The sequence below is a fragment of the Spea bombifrons genome, chromosome 3 (assembly GCF_027358695.1).
Source record: "Spea bombifrons isolate aSpeBom1 chromosome 3, aSpeBom1.2.pri, whole genome shotgun sequence".
Lineage (NCBI taxonomy): Eukaryota > Metazoa > Chordata > Amphibia > Anura > Pelobatidae > Spea > Spea bombifrons.
Genome location: NC_071089.1, coordinates 27,896,731 through 27,920,476, shown reverse-complemented (window position 1 = coordinate 27,920,476; position 23,746 = coordinate 27,896,731). Strand labels below are relative to the sequence as shown.

The 23,746-nt window shown below is 39.7% G+C and overlaps 1 protein-coding gene across 2 annotated transcripts; it reads right to left on the bottom strand.

Moving 5' to 3' along the window:
- Window positions 1-176: 176 nt before the first annotated feature.
- On the bottom strand, window positions 177-23,708 carry DHX57 (DExH-box helicase 57). Of its 2 annotated transcripts, none has more exons than XM_053460916.1 (24): window positions 23,648-23,708; window positions 21,903-22,123; window positions 21,551-21,703; window positions 17,203-17,430; window positions 15,955-16,781; window positions 14,754-14,965; window positions 14,124-14,245; window positions 13,383-13,578; window positions 13,166-13,290; window positions 12,946-13,079; window positions 12,524-12,578; window positions 11,905-12,104; window positions 11,408-11,524; window positions 8,791-8,887; window positions 8,006-8,179; window positions 7,136-7,336; window positions 5,677-5,953; window positions 5,341-5,436; window positions 4,639-4,722; window positions 4,365-4,502; window positions 3,364-3,438; window positions 1,358-1,492; window positions 1,068-1,268; window positions 177-855 (listed from the first exon to the last, which is right to left on the bottom strand). In XM_053460916.1, exons 2-24 carry the CDS (start codon window positions 22,115-22,117, stop codon window positions 712-714), a joined length of 4,206 nt encoding a protein of 1,401 aa, XP_053316891.1. In that variant the 5' UTR covers window positions 22,118-22,123; window positions 23,648-23,708; the 3' UTR covers window positions 177-711. The 2 variants fall into 2 exon arrangements, with proteins under 2 accessions (XP_053316891.1, XP_053316890.1); XM_053460915.1 differs by lacking the exon at window positions 23,648-23,708 and adding an exon at window positions 22,946-23,030.
- Window positions 23,709-23,746: the final 38 nt, after the last annotated feature.

Below are 23,746 nucleotides of genomic sequence, written 5' to 3'. Positions count from 1 at the left end.
GAAGAGTGAACTTTAAAGTTAGGTTGTGTTTTATGGCCTGGGACACCAATGCCTCCTCAACATCCTCACAATTCTCCTCCCGACTCTTTTCAGTAACCCCCAACCTCGTCAAAGAACCTAAACAAACATTGTGCTTAACATAGGAGATGGTACGTGGTAAAAAAACAAAAAACAAATGACTGCAGATGTGTTTTACTATAGCTTACATAATTAGGAGCTGTGACTGATGTTCTTTTAAGCCATATACAACAAGTAGATGATTCTATTATTTGATACACAAGGAACAAGCATCTAAAAACACCCAAGTGAAACAAAAAAAAACAACTGTATTGTTCAATTTTAGGCAGCACGTATTATAAATGTGAGACAGTGATGACACAAACTAAGATGTTTCTAACTGTTAATGTGTTTACACAATCCTCTTAGAAAATGCATTTAACATGTGCCATGAAAACAAATCATTACTAGTTCTTTATATTTTTCTCTGCTGTTCAGCATATTCTAGCCAGTTAGACATGGGTAGATGTTTTACTGAGATTTTGCCTGTGCTTCATTTCACTTTTTGAAAGTCTAAGAAGGATTTGTTTTTAATATGTAGTATAAGTGCAGTTTCAGGATCAGTTTGACTTCTACATAACGCTTCCAGAAATATATTTAGCCAGCAACGCTCAAAATTTAATTCTGACCTTTCTACAGCCTTCATTAAAAAGATTACTGAGTAGTCACAAGTTTTACTATCATGGCAATTATACGGGACCCTCGGGGACAGGTGCACAGATCCACTGTCGGGTTCTTGATTTTATCCTGCAAAAGTTGGTCCAGTTCACTCCGTAGTTCTTTCACCAGCTCTGCTACCTACGGTAAATAAGAGGGGGAGGGGGTTAATTAGCCCAAGATTACAGGAATTGTTATAATAATAATAAAAAAAAGGTTACAATGTATGTTTTGAATGCCCTTTTCCCCGAACATCAAGAAATTAAGACAATCTAAATGTTTACTCCCTTCTATACTTTAATCAAAAGTTATTCTCCAGCTTCAAATTGGAGAAAAAAAACAAAACCACCCACCTGGTAGGAGACTGCGGCAAAACGAATCCATCCATCATCCAGGGAAATCAAAAATTCACCTCTGTGAAGCTCCACATTAACCTGTCCCCCGCCAAACAGGAGTAGAGGGTAGACCGATACCATGCTGCAATCCCGAACAAACACACGGCTGGTTTTTATCTTCTCATGATATACCAAGTACGGGCTGTCAAAATGTCTGACCTAAAAGATTAAATACAAAATAATGGAATAGACTGTACCATACACAATGGGAATTAACATGTTACAATTAGAAGAAACCAAGAACTGACCTGATAATTTACAGAGGATGGATGAATGTGAACGTAACCGTCATTCTTGGTAACAAACTTTAACTCCTCAGCTTTCGGCTGAGTTTTGACGGCGCCCGCTCTTGTCACCTGGAACTTCCCTTCTGGGGACTTCACCTGAGCAAAACAAACATATTTTAACAGAAGCCACATCAGGAGGATAAACAATGGCTGGAGACATTTCAATTTTATATAATGTGATTTTCACACATAGGGTTCTATATGCTTGTAAACATACAGTAGAAGTTAAAGGGAGACTTCAATACAGCCTCACCATCAAATAGTCCATTTTAAAGGTCTTCGCAAGTACCTTAATATCCATTCTTCATTGTTAAAAAAGTATTGGTCCTGTTTTACACACCACTGTTGGCTGCATCGAGCAGCCGATAAGCAGCAGAAAGGCACATTACATGGGATGCTCGTTAGACCCCCTGGAACTATTGCATGAGCGAGTGGTTGTCAAAAATGGCTGGAGGGTCCCTTTAAGGGAGATTGATATTTTAGGGGTAAAACGCAGGAAATCCATGACGATTGAGTCCTTACTTGAGCACCAAAATCTATTCCAAAGAACATAAGGATTTTAAGGACACAGGGACATGGGTAAGCCAAACTAAGTCAAGGCTAATTGGCTGGCATCTTCATGTACGTTTACAGTAAATGTTAATTTAATAATTACACCACTTCAGAGAACCTGGCCATTACACACATTGTGTTGCACTGATTTTAAATACTATCTGATGGGTAGGTTTGCTTCTAACCCGGCAAGTCTACAATTCTATAAGCCAAGGAGTTTAGATCTACAAAGTCACATTTCACTGGACAAAGTGGCGTGCAAAACATCTGCGTCACCTGTTTGATACATATCTCTGTCTGCTGTGTCTTCTTAAAACTGAACCGCATGTCGATATGTCTCCAAAATTTTCTTCATATAACCAACATCCCCCCAGGGGAAGTACCGCAGTCACAGCTTTTATTATAATTAAATATATCAATTAAAACGAGCTACAGCTTGTGCTTATTGCTTGTCGGTTCTTGACATTCTAGAATATTCCGGCCATACATCATTTAATAGAAAGAAATATTTGCTACAGAGATTTAGAATTCTCCCAGTCATATAATCTCTCTGTGAGATGATGATTTATTTTTGCTTATTAAGAATTCTGCTCAAAGGGACTGATTGGTGCGCCAACTTGTGAACAACTGATCTTTCCACATTTGATTGATACTACTTGCCAACTGGCAGAATTGCTTTATTATATTTTAATTCATTTTAATAGTTAATCTCATGCTGGTGAATGTGCCTAGTCAATTTCCCGTCCTGTACCCACGTCCCTTATAAAGGCTGCCAGAACAACTTAATAGAGAGATAACATAATAATAAACCAGAGAAAACAAAGCCACTACACCCTTTCCCATGACATCCGCATTTAAATGTTTTTTTTATACATCTATATTACATTGGTTTTATTATCTTATTTATATAGCGCCGTGCAGTTTACGCAGTGCTTCTTACAATACATATATATTCAAGGGGTATGACAAGACTAGAGCTGACGGACTAAGACAAACCGATACATTAGGTGGAGAGAGCCCTGCTCGCAAGCTTACAATCTTGAGGACTGTTCACACAGTTTAGGTTGTATCCACTAATCCATTTGTTGACGAGTTAAATAGTTCAACTCCCCAATTCTGATACGCATTCTAATAGACCAATGACCTTCTTGTGGTCATCATAAAGAACAGAGTGGAAATTAATTCCCAGGCCAATGAATGCAACACAAAGACTTGGAAGTTCCAAGTTGTGTACGTAACAAGGCCACATTCTCTTTTTTAGTTGACTACACAAGTAACTGCTTTAGGGGGTATAGAGGGACTGCAAATTCCAAGCGGGATCTAATTAATTATCAAGATAAAATCAACGCTCACCGTTACCACATCCACTCATCTTTTGTGCTTATATCAGTTTTCAGAAGGTAACCGTGACTTACCTGTACCACGTTGGGATATAAAGCTGCGCACAGCATCGCAGATATCAGCTTAATGTTCTCTGCATTGGCGTTTGCCTACACGAGAAGACGTGATGATATGTCAATGAAGTTTGTTGAGCATTAGCAGCAATTACCATATTGGTTAATACACTTTAAAGATATTTTTTCAACAAACATGCTTTTATTTAACCCCTTAAGGACAATGGGCGGTCCCTAAACCCATCGAAAACAATGCATTTTGTCATTAAGGGGTTAAGATAGAAGCTACTTGAATTATTGCTTGCTGATTTTATCCGTTGTTTCCTGGCAGGCAGACAAATCCTCCCATCTTTTCCTGTTTTTTTCCCCCTATTATTTTCTGCAAGTTAGCTGAATTTATGTAAAATACAGGTACATTTGTTAAATTCAAACAATGCATCCCACAGCAAATATGTGCAGGTTCTGCCATCAACTGTATATGGAAACAAAGCCCTGGCGGTTTTAACCAGTTCCCATGCTTTTTGGGCTCACTCACCCCATTTTATGCCTACAATCTGCGTACAAAGTTTTTTGGGGGAAAAGCAAGGCTAAATTCATTTACTAAAACTACCTTTATCTGAGCCCTTGTGTTTTGCAACCAGAGTAATCACTTTGGAATTATTTTAAGAGTAAATAACTATTGTACCAGGGATCCCAAAGGACTATCTTTGGTGACAGCATGAATTGCATGGTAGAAGGCGAAATTTCACAAAAAAGGGCGATGAGGGAATGGCTTCATCATAAAAATACAGGACATAACATAGAATGGATTTATTATATTTATATATGTAGATTGAAAGCATTCCAGAAGTTTATAGATAATACCGAGCTACACAACATATTGATCTGCATAAAAAGATCACTATTGAAGTATTCTGGCCCAGATTCCAGATCTGTTTAAAAAGAAATATCTGCAGCCTTTTGTAATATTTTCACTTCATGATAAGAAAACCCATGGGCATTCAGGTTATTACATGCATTACCTCTTCTCCAGTAGCCTCCAAAACACCATCTCCATTGTGAGCCCATCTCTTTTCGATCTCTCTGGCTCTCAACCCTTCTTTAACAAATCCAATGTCAGACAGCAGTTCTGTGAACTGTCTCTTTAAGCTGGCGATCTCCTGCAAACGAAAGGTTTCACAAAATCCTAACTTAGAATAGTGGAGATTTGGTCGGCAATTTAAGATGTTGAAATATATATCAACTGGAATTCTGGAGCCCACCATTAAACAAAAAAAGAAATTCCAAAACACTTACTTGCATTGTTCTGATAGACAAGAAATTGTCCCGGCAATACTGGTATGCACCACGTGAACTCTCCTTCAGAGCCAGGCTCCATCCCTAGGATTAGAACAAAAACTACGTCACAAACCATGAAAGACAACATTTAAACATTAGCCATCCTGGTGGACACACTCATACTGTGTATACACAATATTTCCCTGGTGTTCACTCCTGATCCGTTCCTGAAAACAAGTAGTTTCAGTTCTTAATTGAGATGCCGGTGTCTATCTCTTCTGCGTATTTGTACCACAAGCAGCACTGGCTTAAGGATCTCGGTGAAAGGTATCAATGCTATTCAAATACCAAAAGGGGCGATCATTTTTAATAATGTCAAAAATATCAAAAATCTTTAGTAGATGCTTACTAAGCATTTGAAAAACTGTAGAAGTGATGTAGGGTGAGGCTGATGACAAAACAATTAATGGAAATATGCAAATGTATTCACTTTTTACTTAAAAAAAAAAAACAAAAAAAAACCCAGAAATGGTCAATTTTCTAGTGTAAAGCAATACATTTAGTGTTTCGGGCAACATTAATATAGGTACAACATTTTAGTGCTGCAGCTGAACAATCTCTTTGTTGTCTGCCCCAAATATATACATCATGCCCGAAACTTGTCTCCACTTTCATATTGATAAATGTGGCTTTTAAATGAGACATTTAGCCACCATTTACCTTGTAAGCCTGAAGAAGGGCCAAATGATCACTGCCCGCAATGGCAAATTCTAGCTTTTTCTTGTTTGCCTCCTCCTTTTTATCCCAGGGACACACCTTAAAATAATAAAAACCATTAAAGACAGCATAATATAATCGCAATACAGCAAACAGAAACATGAACATACTGGAAGGAATACCACATTTTGTATACTATGCAGTTACAAAAATAAAAAATAAGGGTAATATTTAATATATATATATTCTGTCCAAAATTATTATATATATATATATATATATATATATATATATAATATTACATATATATTATTAAGCAACGTTAGCAGTTATACGTACAAAAGGGGACTTAAAAGCCAGACTGCCAGCAATAGTTAGCGCAGGGTCAAGACAACGGAAGATCGCCCCGAAAAGCATCAGTTTCCCAATTCTGACATCAACTGGGAGGGAAGCCAAGTGATACCCCAGAGGAGTGAGTTTTTCCTCCTGAGTAAGAGCCCCAAGGTCTTGAAGACGTAACTGGGAGGCATGCAGAGACTCCATCCGCGGGGGTTCGATTAACCTTGCCAGGACGGACTGAAGACGGCACGCTGAGAACATATCCAAAATTTTAATCCTGTGGGAGAAGGAAACAAGTACAAAACGTGTATTAGCTTTATTAACCCTTTAAGGATGGCAGACATATTAGAATGCCAGACTTACTACTATTATATCCTCAGCAATTTCACACTGATCTCCTTGCCAATGCATCGGACATCAGGCTGTCCCATAAGAGCACAATCCTTCATTTTCAGCAGTGGATCTGTGATTCCAATGCCTGAACAGAAGTTTGTAGTAGTAGAAGCATTATTAAACACTCATCTACAGACACCAGACAAGCCAGAAGGCTTATTTTTCACTCAGATATCTCTTGGTGCTGCCACAACCACAAGGGATTCTGGGTAGGCGCATTTAAATAAGGTCAACAATAATCACCTTTTGCCTCTATATCCACTTAATACATGGATCCCTTGAAAGTAATTGCCCGCTGTACAAGACAGCCTTTAGACAAAACCCAGATAAGAGGTGCAGTAGCCAGATCACCGCTCATGGACAGCCTCGTCCTTAATGGGACTCGTCAGCATGACATTATGATACTTGCAGAAGTTTGGGCATTCTCTTTGCTGTAGTGTCAGCGCAGCACTGGAATCTGCTGTTTCATAGATGCCCTGCAGGGTCTGTACAGACCTTGCTGGGACCGACATTTTATTTATAGAGTGCCAAGAGATTACATAGTGTTGTTAAAAGTGGAGTGGAAAAAAAACAATTAAAAGTGACAAAACAGACAACAACAAAACATTAAGATGGAGAAATGTCTTCTCTATCAACCCAGAAGTATTAAAAAAAAAATCAAATAAAAACAGTGTATTTTGTAAGGAGGTATTTTGGCCATCCAAAAGAAAACCTACGCCATATTGCTGCACTCGAGGGATGTTGCAGAACATAAACAATGTGTTTTCAGCAATAATATCTATCCTGTAGAAGAAATTCTAAGCAAAGTGTTTGTATTCTAATCTGTCCTCAAAAGTAAAACAGCCTTCATCCTTAAGGGGTTAAGTAATATTTCATTATTTTTTTGTTGTTTTTTATAGCCTGGGTTCTTATATAAATTAGAATTAACATTTCACCAGTTAGTACTAGTTTAAAAAACTTTGGCAACAACAATCTCTCACAACAATTATCCATCAATTATTCATATATGCAGATTCCAAGGCAGAAGACACCTACTAGTAGCAGAGAGGGAGTGGGATTACCATACCTTAGGCACAACTGTTCAAGAGGAATTCTCTGGATCTCTGGAGGTTGTTGATCCAGAAGCTGGTGCTCATAGTGGTGGCTGGTAAAGAGGTGAAAGCAGACTCCGGAGGCCACACGTCCAGCTCTACCTTTTCTCTGCAAGGTATTGGCTCGTGATACCCAAGTTTCCTCAAGGCTTTCCATGCTTTTTCCAGGGTCGTACCTAATAGACCATGCAAGAAGCTTCTGTGATTTGTAGTATTTAGCAGCTCTGGGATTATTATTATTGTTGTTTTATAGCACCAAATACTGCAGCATTGTACAATGGGTCAACATAACAATTTGATTTACAGAAATAAGAGACAAGTTTACAATCTAGGCCTTGATGTGGCGAGTGGGCTTAATTATGCTTTCTAGCTCATATAATCAAAACCTCTCATTTATATTATGTTTATATATTTGTTGCCAACTTTATTAGCGTGAGAAGCGCATACTGTTTTTGTTTTTTTGTATACACTGTACTAGTCAAAGTATTGCTTTGAATCCAATTGAGATTATGTGGCATGGCCTTCGAAGGGCAGTTCAAGCTCAAAAAAACTCCAATGTAGCTTAATTAAAATAATTCTGCCAGGAAGAGTGGGCCAAACAAAATAGATCTTTTGTTATTTCTTTGCAACAGAAACTAAATTATCCACAAACTACTTTAGTTCTAAGGGGGGTTTACAAACGTGTGTTCTTTGATCGCTATGTCAAAAATGTAACAGCCTGACTCTACCAAGCTGAAAATATAATAAAATGGAAAGGACAGAAGTCCATCATTACAGGCCTTAGTAAATTGATCTTACCATTAAAATACATGTCCATATACATTGCATATATAGCAAAAGCATACCTTGTCTCCTTCATTTTCCCAGAATCTATCACGTATACCACATCATCAATGGTGATGGAAGTCTCTGCAATATTGGTGGAGATGATTATCTTGGTGACCCCTTGAGGGGGACGCGAGAAGACAGCCTGCTGCTCCTCACTAGACAGGGATGAGTGCAGGGGGTAGATGACACATCTGTCTCAATGATATAAAGACACACAACAATGCATTAGTGTTTGCTTCAGAGAAATACATAGAACGGGATTATATTGTATAAGTGAGGGGGAACTACAAGCAGAACAGCCACTACCTCTGATAACAAGGTGGTTGAATTTAGATCAGTTAGATCTGGGCCAGCTTGGTTCTTCCTACAGTCCACCTCTCTCCTACAATCAGCCACACAAACCCCTTCCAAGCATAAGTCGTATTAATATGAAATTTCTGCAGGTATGCGGACATAAGGCATGAATAGATTTTATTCATAAAAGTGGGATTCAGCTCTCTGACTTCACTATGCACTATAAAGGGGGGGGGGGCAACCTCCATGAGCTTCTTGTGTATCAAGGTCAATGCTGGTCCCATGTAATGTATAGTTAATGAGCTGATATTTCTTGAAAATCATCACGGTGATTTAGCTATGCATTATCCAACCCTTCTTGGAGGAGTAATTCACCAGGGTTGGCCGTAAATAAATGTTTAGTGGAGGTGAAAGGTTCAGTTCACCTGCAAACTCTCCGTTTAGTGAATAAACTCTGCTGTGTGATCCCGCATTGTGTATATACCAAGTGTGGCAGACAAGTACTCACCGCTTACTACGTCTGTTACTAAATAAGGCATTTGATTGAAGCTGCTCATAGAGCATTTTAATTTCTGCCAAGCCAGGTAAAAATATCAAAACAGCACCTGATGTAAATAAATTCAGAAACACAATTAAGCCATCAGAATTACAGGCATTTATTATTTAAATCTTACCTGCATTACCGTATTTGCTCGATTATAAGACGACCCCCCAAAATCTAAATATTCATTTATGAAAAAAAAGAAAAAGCCTGAATATAAGACGACCCTATAGGAAAAAAGTTTTACCAGTTGAGGCCCGATTATAAGATGAGGGGTATTTTTCAGAGCAGTTGCTCTGGAAAAAACTTCGTCTTATAATCGAGCAAATACAGTATTACTATTATCTTTTATTTATATAGCGCCAACAATTTATGCAGCACTTAGCAGGCATTTACAGAAAAGCTCCAGGTTTGTTCATCCATTAGACAATATGAATCTGCTTTTACTCGGGTGTTACATTATTATTGAACACATTTACACACTCGGAATTCTTTTTATACCAATGAGTTGCTCAATGGCTCAGATTTTCATCTGGAGTTGGTAGAACCCTACAGCAGAATGTACAAGTTTGCTAAATTTTGCATAAGAGGTCCAATGTAGTAAGAGCAACTGAAAACTCCAGGGGAGTTACAGAGAATACATTCAGGAATAAATTCACCACTCTTCAGAATTTGGTAAAGTGGTGATAAGCATCTGGTAGTGAGCCCTAATAATGCCGAGCATGGAATTGGGATGAGTTAGTAACACCGTGCACTACCAAAGGTGACAAGGAAAAGAAAAAGTGGGAAAGGCAGTGAAGATGGGGGGGGGGCATAACAATGGTTGAGACGTACAATTACGTCAGAAGGATTTGTAAAAAAGGGAGAACGAGGAGATGCTGAAGGGCTTGTGCCTTGGTGGGGACATGAGATAGTGGACACGAGAACGGTACATGCCAGATGTATAGTACAGGGCATGATAAATGATAATGAAATGTTGTAATGTATGAAGGATATGAATTTGCAACAAGTATATAGATATACCGTATTTGCTCGATTATAAGACGAGGTTTTTTTCAGAGCAAATGCTCTGAAAAATACCCCTCGTCTTATAATCGAGGTCGTCTACTAATCAGACCTCAAAATGTCCGGTGGGGCCATGCTACTTACCGGGCTTTGGTCGCGAGCAGCAGGAGAACAAGAAGCTAGCAGCGTGTCACATAACTCTGCCTCCCCCCTCCTTCCTCTGGGGGCGGGGCCAGAGAAGTTGCACGCACAGCGGGCCCCTGCAGAAGTCTTGAGTGAGAGATCAGCAGTTCAGGTAAGGGGGTGGGGGGCTGGGGGGTTTGAGCGTGTGTGTGTATATGTGATTAATGGAATGAATGAGTATTTAAATGTTTGTGAATGAGTGTGTGTTAGTATGGATGTGTAAGGGTGGTGGTGGTAGCATGGCATAGGGAGGCTGTACTCACACTCCTATCATCCTAGGTTCCAGCATGTACTGGCTGCCTTGGCTTGATAGGGGTGTGATTGCTGTTAGCAGTTATATATATATCTCCAGAAATGCCTTTTAACCCCCTATATGCCACTCTGCCCCATGATATGCATTTTAACCCCCTATATGCCACTCTGGCATATAGGGGATTAAAAGGCATATCATGGGGCAGAGTGGCAAATAGGGGGTATAAGGCATTTCTGGGGGCAGAGTGGCAACCCTGGGGGCAGATGTGCATAACTGGGGGGGCAGGTTGGCAAATAAAAGGAAATAAAAAAATATATATTTTTCTCAATCATAGCTTTTATTAAATATGAAAATATTGTTTACATGAATTAATATTTACTAGTAAAACTTTTTTTCCTATAGGGTAGTCTTATATTCAGGCTTTTTGTTTTTTTCCTAAATTAATATTTAGATTTTGGGGGGTCGTCTTATAATCAGGGTCGTCTTATAATCGAGCAAATACGGTATATATATGTATATATATACCGTATTTATCGGCGTATAACACGCACTTTTATATCTAAAAAAATAAGTTTAAACCCTACCTGCGTGTTATACGCCGATAACTTTCTGTGCTGCACGATCTGCAGCCGCGTCTCCCGCACTTCCGGTGAGGGTGCGTGTTATACGCCGGTGCGTGTAATACGCCGGTAAGTACGGTATAATATATATATATATATATATATATATATATATATATATATATATATATTTGGATTAACAACGTGGGTGACTGAAATAAGTATAATGCTTAAAACTAACATCTTTAGTGTTACCACTTGGGCAACAGATAGATCTCAGAAAATAACCGATTGGCCCATCTGCAATCTTTGAATCGTTTTTTTTAAATAAATGATAGCTTAGGAAGTACATAATACTTTCTTAAATTCCTTTGTTCTGCGTGCCTGTACTCCATCCACTAGACATTTATTTTAGCCATCTACTATCCATTCTATAAAGTAGAATTTCTTTAAATTAACCGCTCACCTATGTCTTCTAGTTCCACCATTCCTTTAAAAAAAATATTACGAATGCATTCTTTATTCAAACAATTCACATACTTGAACGTTTCTCTCTGTATCCCCATGCTGCATGAACACTCACCTGGTGGATATGAGTGAACGCCGTCCACTATCCACTCTAATAAAGCTTCGATCAGCTCCAAGTTAATTTTATCCAAATCCATGGCAGATAGTGTCTTGAGTACGGATTTGCTGACTTCTGAAGAAAATCAGTGACAGTAAACCGATATGTTAAAGGAAACATGACCTGCATTCTATGTCACAAGGATTCTGTACATTCCATCTCTATATGGATACTGAACAAATATGGTGAAACGCCAACTTGGATTTATACATAGGGAAATCTCTTGTTATTACAGATCCTTTCAATAATTATTAATTGTGACATGTTAACCTTTACACATAATATATGTATGTGTATATATATGTATGGGCAACTTCCCACTGACTAGTAACCCGGAGGAATATTTTTCCAGGTCTGCACATAAATACTTGTACCACAAATATAGCAATGAAGAGATGGGAGACAGTCACACATCCTGTAAACCGTGCATTAACTGTATAACAAACACAATTTACCATTATAGCGAGTACACAACTCCTTGAAGCTCAGCTGTTGGTCTGGTATAGAGTCCTTAACAACTCTAGATTCCTGAAGCTGTAATGTCATGTTTTGTTCCAGTTCTTCCAGCAACTCTTCGTAGCTCTGTCCTTTCTTTCCCTGACGAGACGAGAACTTTGAGGAACGTCGATAGGGACTGCCATCCTCTAACACATACCTGAGGGTAGATATAGGGAAATAACGCACTTTTGAGTTATGAACAATGCCTTCTACATAGCGGACTATAAATCGGGGAAAAAAAGCTAAAACCAAAAAGAAATGATTTCATTTGAGAACAGTTTGAGACATAATAGCAAAAATGTTCACATAATACAACTAGTACGCTATTAAACCTTTAAAGGGTGTCTGCACCTGTGGTTACACTCAGGGAAAGATTTGCTAGCCATAAAGTGAAGAATAATCAGTCTAGAGATTGTCAAACATGAAAAGGAGGTGAAAAAGAAGACTTGACCTCTTCTATCTAACTTGAAGCACAATGCATAACAATATTTACCATATTTTTTTTATTTAGCCACTGCAATAATTGTAGATAGACCAACATAATAAATATAAAGTAGCATTAAATATAAATTTTACCGAGTTTTGGCAATAGCATCTTCCAGAAAATACTGATCAACTGGAAAGGTGCGACCTGAAAGCAAACATTTTTGTAATCAGAAAAAGGAAACGACAGCATGTAACAAGCAAAATAGATTCTTAAGTATCAATGGCGCTTTCAAAATATATGCTTTGATAAAAAGTAACGATTTCTAGAACTGAGTGCACTAACAACCAAAAAGGCTACAGCTAAAACAAAAAGAACAAAAAACAAAACCAAAAAATAAAAAACATAAGTTAACCTGGAATGGAAAAGCAGATAATTTACTTTTGAATGTGGTGGAAGTGTATTTATTACAAAGCTGCATAAAACCGACAAGCACAAACGGGAACTTTAATATATTGAAAGCGTCTACAAAATGTACATTACATGGATAAAGGGTTCTCTCTCGCTTTCTCACCTGGTATATGTAGAACAGGGCAACCGTTGAAGTACTCAGAGAAAAGGTCAGCATTTAGGGTTGCACTCATGAGCAGAATTTTAAGGTCTGGCCTCTTTACCATGACATCTTTTAAAACCAGCAGCAAGAAATCACTGGGGGGGGGGAAACGGAATGGATTAAGAACCAGCCACTACTTTACATTTCATAAGAACAATTCCAGGTAATGCATTAAAACTACCTCTCTTCTGTCCTCTCGTGGACTTCATCCACTATAACATGCGTGGCTCCATTCAGCATAGTATCGCCTTCCAGACGTCTTAGGAGCACGCCAGTTGTGCAGTACAGCAATCTGGTGGCTGAGGACTAAAAAAAAAAATGGAAAAACAAAATATTACTATTAATAGCAGGTTCCAATATTTTCAGGCTTAAGTCTAGCTGTTGGTTTTCCCACAGACCTTGACACTTTCTAGCCTTATCTGATACCCCACAGAAAGCCCAACTCTCTCCGATCTCTCCTGGGCCACGCGTTCTGCCACAGAAATAGCCGATATCCGGCGAGGTTGGGTACAAATGATGTTGGACACCTCACTGGAGGACCCTTGTAATGAAGCATCAAGTATGAACTGTGGTATTTGTGTGGTTTTGCCACATCTGCAAAGAAAAAAAATTAATTTTGGACAGGATCAAACTATACCACGAAAACAGACTACAACTACAGTGCCTATGAGAACTCTCTAATGTCTTTCTATGTGCCATTTATACTAGAGAGATCACAGCTAAATGAAAGTGGTAATTATGTATTCCAAATCATCCTTCCTCCTGTATCATAGTGGCCCATCCTCTTCTGCATCATCTTCTACCTCTGTCTATGTCTTGGAAACTGCTTTATATGTTCCGGCGCCCTGGACCGTTTCATTTCTTCCCACTAGTCAGAATGTTCCCCATTAACCAAATGTCCCCTAAAGTCAATAATACTTTTATTATTCCACAAAAATGTTGCTGTAGGTCGTTTATTTTACTAGTCCTGCATCATACTCCATATGCCTCTATACACTTTGGAACTAACTCTCCAGGATGACCAGATGGCCAACACGACCATTTCTGCTCTACACACAATTTACACAGATTATGAAAGAGTTACCTGGAACATCATGCTACCCAAACACTAAAAAGGAAATATTAATATAATTCCATACCCTGTCATTCCACTCACAACCAGGACCTGATGGTTTGATAGGAGCTGGAGGATTGCGTCTTGTTTTTCCCAGGCTGGAAGCTTTTGCCTCTCTTTCAGCATTGCCTGATAACGTCTCTCAGACTAGAGAAACAGCATAATCACTGATCATCATACAGACAATTACATATTCATTAGTAAGGATAAGGATCCGGTCGCATAAGGATCCGGTCACATTTTAAATAGAAAATTGAAAAACGCAAGGGTAGGCAGTCTAGAATGAGGAACAATGAAAATAAATTGGTACTTATATTTCGGACAGATGAGGAAATTATATAAATCATAAATATTACTCAGCCCAGACTATTGTGAAAGTTTCTAACCCCAGATCGTATGGGCAGCAGGTACACAAGAATAATTAAATTCATAATGCTTTGTGATTACAAATATTATAGAACAATCCTAACACCCTAGCAGTATCATGGACTGAAGCAACTCTTGGTATGGTTTTATTGATTTATATTTAGTGTACCCAGTAAAACAGTTAATAAGTAAAAACAAGAACCACCTGGTGTTCACACAACATTTCTACATACAAAATATCCCCCACAACACAAATCAAGCACTTGGCTACCGCGGTCTCATAATATACCTGCTTGATGCGGAAATGTTTGCAGATTTTGGCATTCTCTGCATGCAGTGTTTTTGGAGTGAAATTGTATTTCTTGGTCTGTTTTTTCTTCAGGTGTGCATAGCTCTCATTTTCAACCAGCACAGTTTCGGACTCCAATTCATCAAAGTCGTCCACTTCTGTGGAGGTACATTTATCTACCTCGGCCTTAAGTGATTTATGTTCCTTCTTGACTGAAAAGCAGAAATGTTGAGTTTGATCAGGATCACAGCACAAACTAGAACAAAAAAAACAACTAAAGAGATGGCTTAACAGAAACACGCACCCTACTCAATAGGACATAGATGACAGTTACAACCAATCATCCCTAATTTTAAATATTTGTCTTATATTGATGGAAAAGAGGGGGTTGGATGTCTCCCCAAATCTAACGGGCTCCACAGAGGTTTTGATGAAATATTATTTAAAATATAACTGTTTAAAGGGACACTCCATTCATCAGAAATTCCTGTATGCATTTGATCTCAATCTCCATCCCCCAGTGATTTGCTTTACAGGAGATGTGTGCTGGCTTGCAAGAGAGTTTCTAGGGGTTCAACTATAAAACTCTGATTGATTTCAATGGGAGCCTTTGTCTGATATTGACAGCTTTAAGCAGACTCACCAAGGACTTTTATTTTCTACAGCTAAATAATGCATACTAAAAGTACTTTGAAAGGGGGTCTGTATGAGGCATTAGACTAAACCTCAAGTACAGTTTTTATAGGATCTAATAATTAATGTTAAGTTATCATAGGTGACAGACCCTCTTTAAGATAAAGAGCTGGACGGGTTCCTTGAGTTGAGAAGTCCTGCTTCTACAGGGATGCATAAAGTGCTTAATTGTATGTTTTACTACGTAAGCAACATTTCCTTGACACATAGAATTGTGTCATATTGGGAATTATGTATAAAAATGTGTTTCTGTGCAAATTTTGAGAAGTGGTGTTATCACCACAGCTACCAATGGAATGCGCATCCAAAAGGAGACCAATGCATTGGCTGCTATGGTAACAAAACCACTTTTCAAACTTTGTACCAAAATCACTTTTTTATATGATCTCCACTGTTCTAAATGGGACTGTATTGAACCTAGTGTAACAGGTGTAAAGCCAAAACAGACAACATCCAATAAGAAAGACGCAAGCACATATAAAATGAAAAATAATTATAGAAATCATACCTTCAGATGTTCGGTTTGGAGCAGCTGGCTTGTCTGGAACAATTGGTTTGTTAAGGATTACCGAAGGGTTTTTCTTAGTCTCAGAGTGATTTGGTAAGATTAGAGGAGGTGGGATGCTATATCTATGGTGAGTGTTGGCAAGTACCTTTACCAGTTCATCTTCATCTTCCAAGCAGCTCACAAGCGAGAACACGGCAGGCTCACCGGTCTGGGCAATTGTCAAGGCCCTTTCATAAAGGTACTCCGCTATGTGTAAGCGGCATCCCATTGGGAGAGTCTCATTGACTGAATAAAAGGCTACCAGAGGTGCCTGGTATGGGTATTTGTTATCCTTTGGAAATCGGATTTCAAGTTCATACAAATAATTACCGTCGCCGTTGGCACACAAGTGAGAATCATCCTTCACGATCTGCTTCGGAGCGTCATGCTTAAACCTGCACTTAGAGCCAAAGCGACAATTTTCACCTTTTAAAAAAAACCTACAAATATTGTTGGGGATTGGATTCATTGAAGCCTTGGCACTATCCCTTTGGCGGGGTTTCTGAAGTCTATTTGTCAGGTACTCCATGTGCAGACCTACAGTCCATACTCTATTTGGAATTCTTTCAATAAATCTCTCTCCACAGATTGAGCTGAGAACAAAAACCTCTTCCTCCCGACGAGCAAGGCATTCCTCCAAACTGACCTCCGACGCAGCCCTTGGGGCCTTTGTCTGTATGCCAAAAGTTTCAGAGAAACACTGCAGCAGTAAATATTCCAGGGAGGCCCCTACATCGCTGTCATGGGACCTTAGTGCAGTCAGACACCTCTCTCTGTCAAAGCCATACCTTCAGAACAGAGGGAAGGGGATACATCTTATTATTATCTTTTATTTATATAACGCCAACAATGTATACAGCGCTTCTTACAATACATATATTCAAGGGGTATGACAAGACCAGAATCGACAGATAAACCTGAAATATTCGAGACATCATTATTGGGACAGGGTTACTAGGACAACTGCGATAAGACCCGTAGGAGCTTATTAAACAGTAGAAGGCCATAGCCTCAAAATATATGAAGATGCTATATAAACATATACCTTTAAATATGTAGTGACACGTACTATTAGATGGAAATAATAACAAGGTGGAGTTATTAAAATAAACTAAATGAAAACATTTGTTTGGATCAAGAAAAAAAAGCCAATGCTAAAGAGATCAAATGAATGTAAAAAAAAAAAATCAATTAAAATAGTGGATGTACCTGGTCAGCTTTCCTATAGCAAATGGTGATATACTGGCTTCTGGCAGCAGCTGGTCAGCGGGTTTTAAAGAGGTCTTTCCTGGTGTTTGAACATTTTCTGACGGTGAGGACCAGAAGTCAAATGTACAGTCTTTTTCAAGGTCATCCTTCTCGTTGTTCTCATAATCATCATCATCATCCTGAGAACATGGGTCATCATATTCATCTTCTAATTCAGATCCCACATCACTATAGAAGGCCAAAGCATATGGGGTACAATAAAGGCCTGAAGATCACTAGCACAGCATAAATAAATGACATATGAAAACAAATGAAGTTGTGCAAATAACACTGATGCAACAAAACGGGAGATCCACACAAGGAATCAATTTATAGCGGCATGTTTAATTGATGAAACCATAACCCCATGTTTTAATGTTGTAAATTAACGTTTGCACATAAAACAAATCACTTCTTCTCCTAAGCTACAAATACGAAGAAAATAAAATAATGAATAAACTATAAGGTGGAAGAGAAAACAGCAGGGCTCCATGCATAGTCATGGCCATCTCATAGTGTATGCTGCATTTATTAAGGTATAATTGCCAATACGAAAATATACCTGCAATATAATGCATAGTAGAGACAGCCCCTCTATTGGACCCAAATTCATTGGCCTCTCTTTACTACCTCTAATGTCCCACTTTTCCAAAAGCTTAGAATGTTTGAGTGCATGACATGACTTCCAAGTCACCATAATATGCGCAATAAACATTGTCATGGGCGTAGGAACCCCTAAAAATCTGGGGGGGATAGCATTTTTTCTGGTAGGGTATACCTGACCATTTCACCAACAGGGACTTTATGACATCACATTATAAATACATAGACATTAATATGAAGTTGGTCCCCCTTTGCCGCTATAACGGCTTTCACTCATCTGGGAACGATTTCCACAAGATTTTGGAGAGTTTCTGTGGGGAATTTTTGCAGCCATGCCTTTATGGGCCTTGTTTTGTACACTGGGGCAGTCATGATGGAATAGAAAAGGACCTTCCCCAAAACCGTTCCCACAAAGTTAGAAGCATAGTGCTGTCCAAAAAGGTATATCACCTACAGCTCATAAAACGTTCTACTGGATGAATGGGAGAAAATTCCCACAGAAACAGAAAAATCTTACAACCACAGATGGACCCCACTGGACACGGCCACAGAGACTACTATGATGTATTGAAGGATCCATCTAAGACTCCTAACACGTCATGCACACAGGAACATATCCACACACTTAAACACTTGAATAACATACACACGCACACAATAATACACCCCAAAACATTCCCACCCTAATATACCTAGACACATGCCCACCATAACACACCTGGAAACATACTATCATACCCATAAAAACAGATGTGCACAATAACAAACCCACAAACATACGCTATCACACCCAGACACGCAAACACATCCTTCACTTACTCTGCCTACCCCTAGATTAACTCGTGGTGCTTTGTATTAGTGATGCCCTAGACCAAGTAGCACCCCGAAATATTCTCTTGTGTCCGAATGCTGTGACATACAGTGACACACATACTCATTTTAACCAGAAATAGGCCTGGATTTAACCCTAGGTGCCCCTGAGTTAAACATGTGTTACAGGGAATCATAATCTTCCCTTTAAGTACGACATGCCTGCTCATACACACATATACACTATCCATACACACATATACACTATCCATACACACATATGCACTGCCCTTACGCATGCCTGCCCACAAAAACACACATATACACTGCAATTGCCTGCACATACACACTTGCCAGTACTCACACATATGCACTACCCTTATACACGCCTGCCCAAACATACATAAACTGCTCACACACACACACGCCTCCCCATAAATATACACTGCCTTTGCACATACTTACACAGACGTATACACTATAAGACAAATACACTCCTTATATACACACACATATACACTGCCCATACAGACGTACACATATACACTGCCCATACACACGTACACATATACACTGCCCATACACACGTACACATATACACTGCCCATACACACGTACACATTTACACTGCCCATACACACGTACACATATACACTGCCCATACACACATACACTGCCCATACACACATACACATATACACTGCCCATACACACGTACACATATACACTGCCCATACACACACATACACATATACACTGCCCATACACACGTACACTGCCCATACACATATACACTGCCCACACACACGTACACATATACACTGCCCATACACATATACACTGCCCATACACATATACACTGCCCATACACACGTACACATATACACTGCCCATACACATATACACTGTCCACACACACGTACACATATACACTGCCCATACACATATACACTGTCCACACACACGTACACATATACACTGCCCATACACACGTACACATATACACTGCCCATACACATATACACTGCCCATACACACGTACACATATACACTGCCCATACACATATACACTGCCCATACACACGTACACATATACACTGCCCATACACATATACACTGTCCACACACATATACACTGCCCATACACACGTACACATATACACTGCCCATACACATATACACTGTCCACACACACGTACACATATACACACGTACACACGTACACATATACACTGCCCATACACATATACACTGCCCACACACACGTACACATATACACTGCCCATACACATATACACTGCCCGTACACATATACACTGCCCATACACATATACACTGCCCATACACACGTACACATATACACTGCCCATACACATATACACTGTTTTGCACATCAGACCCCCCCTCGTTTTGCACATCAGACCCCCCCTCGTTTTGCACATCAGACCCCCCCCCTCGTTTTGCACATCAGACCCCCCCCCCTCGTTTTTCACATCAGACCCCCCCCCCTCGTTTTGCACATCAGACCCCCCCCCTCGTTTTTCACATCAGACCCCCCCCCCCTCGTTTTGCACATCAGACCCCCCCCCCTCGTTTTGCACATCAGACCCCCCCCCCCCGTTTTGCACATCAGACCCCCCCCCCTCGTTTTGCACATCAGACCCCCCCCTCGTTTTGCACATCAGACCCCCCCCCCCTCGTTTTGCACATCTCTTACCTTTCTCTTCTTCTCTTCTGCTTTCTGCTTGCTCTTCCTCCTCCCCTTCTGGTGGTTTGCCGCTCTAGTGCAGTGCAGCTGCGCAGAGCTGTTTCTGCTGAGCGCCGGGGTTGGGATATAAACGTCATATCCCATCGCCCGGCACTCAGTGACAGACAGCACACCGGTAAGTGTTGGACTGGTTAGGGAAATCCCCAACCAGTCCTGCACGCTGCAGCTGCTGATCGGGCAGCTGTGCACCGAGGGCACTGGGGGGGATTGCTCTATTATCGGTCCCCCCCGCATGATTTCCTGGGGGGGATCTGTCCCCCCCGTCCCCCCCGGTTCCTACGCCCGTGAACATTGTGACAGAATGACCTGCCATACAGGGGCCCAAGGTACTCAGAGATGGCTCCAGTCTGGCTGTCAAACAGAGATAGCACAGGCAGGAACTCCATTGTTAAACTAATCCCATTAACAGGATGGCTAAAGTAGCTAAAGGGGATTAAAGGTTGGGTTGTCCACCTGTTTATCAATGTTAATTTATGTTAATGAAGTTCTGTGGTTATATGAGTCTATGTTTTACTACAATAAACTGTTCATTCCTGCTGTACTCAATTCAAGGTAGTTGTGTGTCTACTTATTGGGTACACATAGCAGGGTTCCAAGGTGCGCATGCTGGCTGGTGCTGAAAGTGATTCCGTGGACAACAGGAGGATACTGGGTGATCTCTGGGAGTTACTACAGCTCTCTTGGTGAACCTGTTACAAACATGTTTATATTTTAAACTATGTAACTACACAATATTATACACTATTAGAACACTTTAGAAAGATATGCCAGTAGGTCACAACATCGTGAACAAAGCCCAAACTCTACTTATCACACCCCTAAACAAACATGTCTCTCTTTGGCAATTTGAAATGTTAAGGGTTATTAAGAGGGGGTTGAGCCATTCCTCTTGAAGACCTCAGAGGGTTGCTTTTCATGGGGGGACCCTAGAAGATCCAGCCCGCCTAAGACTTCGGTCTAGGAGGGAAGGAAGGGTTGCACATCACCTTGTGGGATTGCAGGCCCCAGATTGCAAAGATTGAGGAACTGGTACCAATTTTCAAAGACAAAGCACCCTCAAGCTTTAAGTAATAATTAAAGAAGAGGTACGAAAATGTGTAAAATATATATATATAAAAAAATACTAACTCAGTGCCTGCATCAAATTCATGTCCTTGCAGATCACGAAGAAGAGCTTTTACTCTTTCCTGATTTTCTGTGGTCATGTGCAGGGTCTGAAGATGTGTCCTGGCAGGAGGGTTGCTACGAGGTTGTGATGTTCTCTTTGTAGCCTGGCTTGATCTAAAGTAAAGAGAATGATTTTTTTAGTTTCAGAAGACATTGTAGTTTGACATCTGATGTTGCACAGCTTTTCAAGCGAATACAATTAGGGCAAAAACGTGAAAACAAAACAATACTATGAAATTGCATGTTTTTGTCGATTTATATACACTTCAAGGAAGAAGAATGCTGCATTATTATCTGTATGCCCAGACCTTACCTTGGTGGTCCCGTCGGTCTGCTGGAGAAACAGATATCATCTCCTTCGTCCCATGCTTTGCTGGAGCTCTTTCTGCTCCCTCCACCACCTCCTGCTGCTGCTTGTGTCCGGGATTTTCCACCTCTGCTAGAACCACCTCTACCAGAACCACCTCTGCCGCCTCCACGCCTTTTGCCTCCTCCTTTGTTTGGTTTACCTTTCCTCTGATAATCCATCTGTTCCTATCGATATAATGTAAGGTATTCAGTACATTTTCAACGTATAGGTTGCATTTTTTCAAATAGATAGACCATTGATAGGCAGTGGGTTGATGCCATTGTCACTGTAGGTATGTATTCACGATTTAGAATCCATCGTGTGTCTCTATCTGTTTTTCCTGCTGACAGGCAGATTGTACAATTAGATACAGTCTGCTTGTCAATTAGATATAGCCTAGACATGCACGGTTTTAGTTTTGGTTGGACCTGATATGTAACCGCGTAGGGCTTGTGGTCAACTCATCCTGCTCGTTAAGCATTATATATCCTGTGCACCTGCATTTGTGGTCGCTTGTGCGGCTCGTAACCTTAAAACCTTTTACATTATTATATCTCTAGGGAGACTTTCTCTACTTTTCTAGAAAGTTCTACACAAAAATACGCATTTAGCCCACAAGGATGCTAAACGTAACCTTGTATTGTGCCTCCCGTTATGGGAGAAAGGGTCGTAATAGTGATTGGTTCTTTGCATAAGTTCTTTTATCGTCATATATACATATATATATATATATATATATATATATATATATATATATATATATATATTCAGCAGGGGAGAGCATGTAGAGTTAGAAGTTAGGGCAGATAAAGGAGGAAGGGTTAATTTGAAGATAAAAATAACCCAACAGCCACCATAATTTATACATGGCTTTGCTTGTTACTTGCGAATTTAATCATGGCTGCAAAAAGATGCCAAAATGCTTGCGTACTCATTTTAACAACACGTTAACCTAAAGCAAACTGAGACAAATAACATTACCCTATAGTGTGTCACTATATACATACCATACACTAGACTCAATGGTTTTCTATTGCAAAGAACTGCGGTCCATGAACTGCTAGCCTTCTGGGTGAAATAGGGAGCAGACAAAGGCACAGAAGGCCAGTCCATAGAGTTATGATATAGAAAAAATAAGGTGCATGGTTTAAATGCATGATCAGCGGAGATAAGACAAAGTTGGTATTCGTATAAGCCCTGGTTCTTCATTAATGTGTGTTATATGTCCATCTACACAGCCACTAATGTATGGTACAGGCAAAGCCATCCTCAGGCTCTGCCATACTAAGCCACACAGTGCAAAACATTTATAAGACTCTGACTTATTTATTCCCTTTAAATAAAGAAAAATCCATTATTTTATTAAGAGACACCATATACTCCAATCATTGTTGGAGGCAGATAAACCCAAGCTAATATGCTTTACTTTTTACCCTTACCCAGCAGGCAGTGGCCCTCGTTAGCTAAATTAATTTTAAAAATGGATAACCTAATAACTGATTTGGGGGAAGAGTCCTACGCATTATTATTAATGTAGGTTACAAAGTAACCATCTCAGTCGGATATGTATCTTATTACAAATACTTAACCCCATAAACAATGAATCACACAGACATACATATATGTGTATGTATATAAATATATATGTGTGTGCGTGTATATGTTTATATAGCCACATACAGTAAACATACAGTATCACTTTCTATTACCTGCGACCGGCGTCCTCTTCCTGCCTGACCACGTGGTTCCTCTGACAGCCCTTAACCCGCCTACATTCCAAACCGCTATTGGTTTTTTTAAGCGTCCAT

Coding starts and splice junctions, on each gene's coding strand:
- DHX57 (XM_053460915.1), bottom strand. Junction 16,782..17,202: donor GCTATAGGAAAGCTGACCAG/GTACATCCACTA, acceptor TCTGTTCTGAAG/GTATGGCTTTGACAGAGAGA. Junction 5,954..7,135: donor CTTGAACAGTTGTGCCTAAG/GTATGGTAATCC, acceptor CTTCTCCCACAG/GATTAAAATTTTGGATATGT.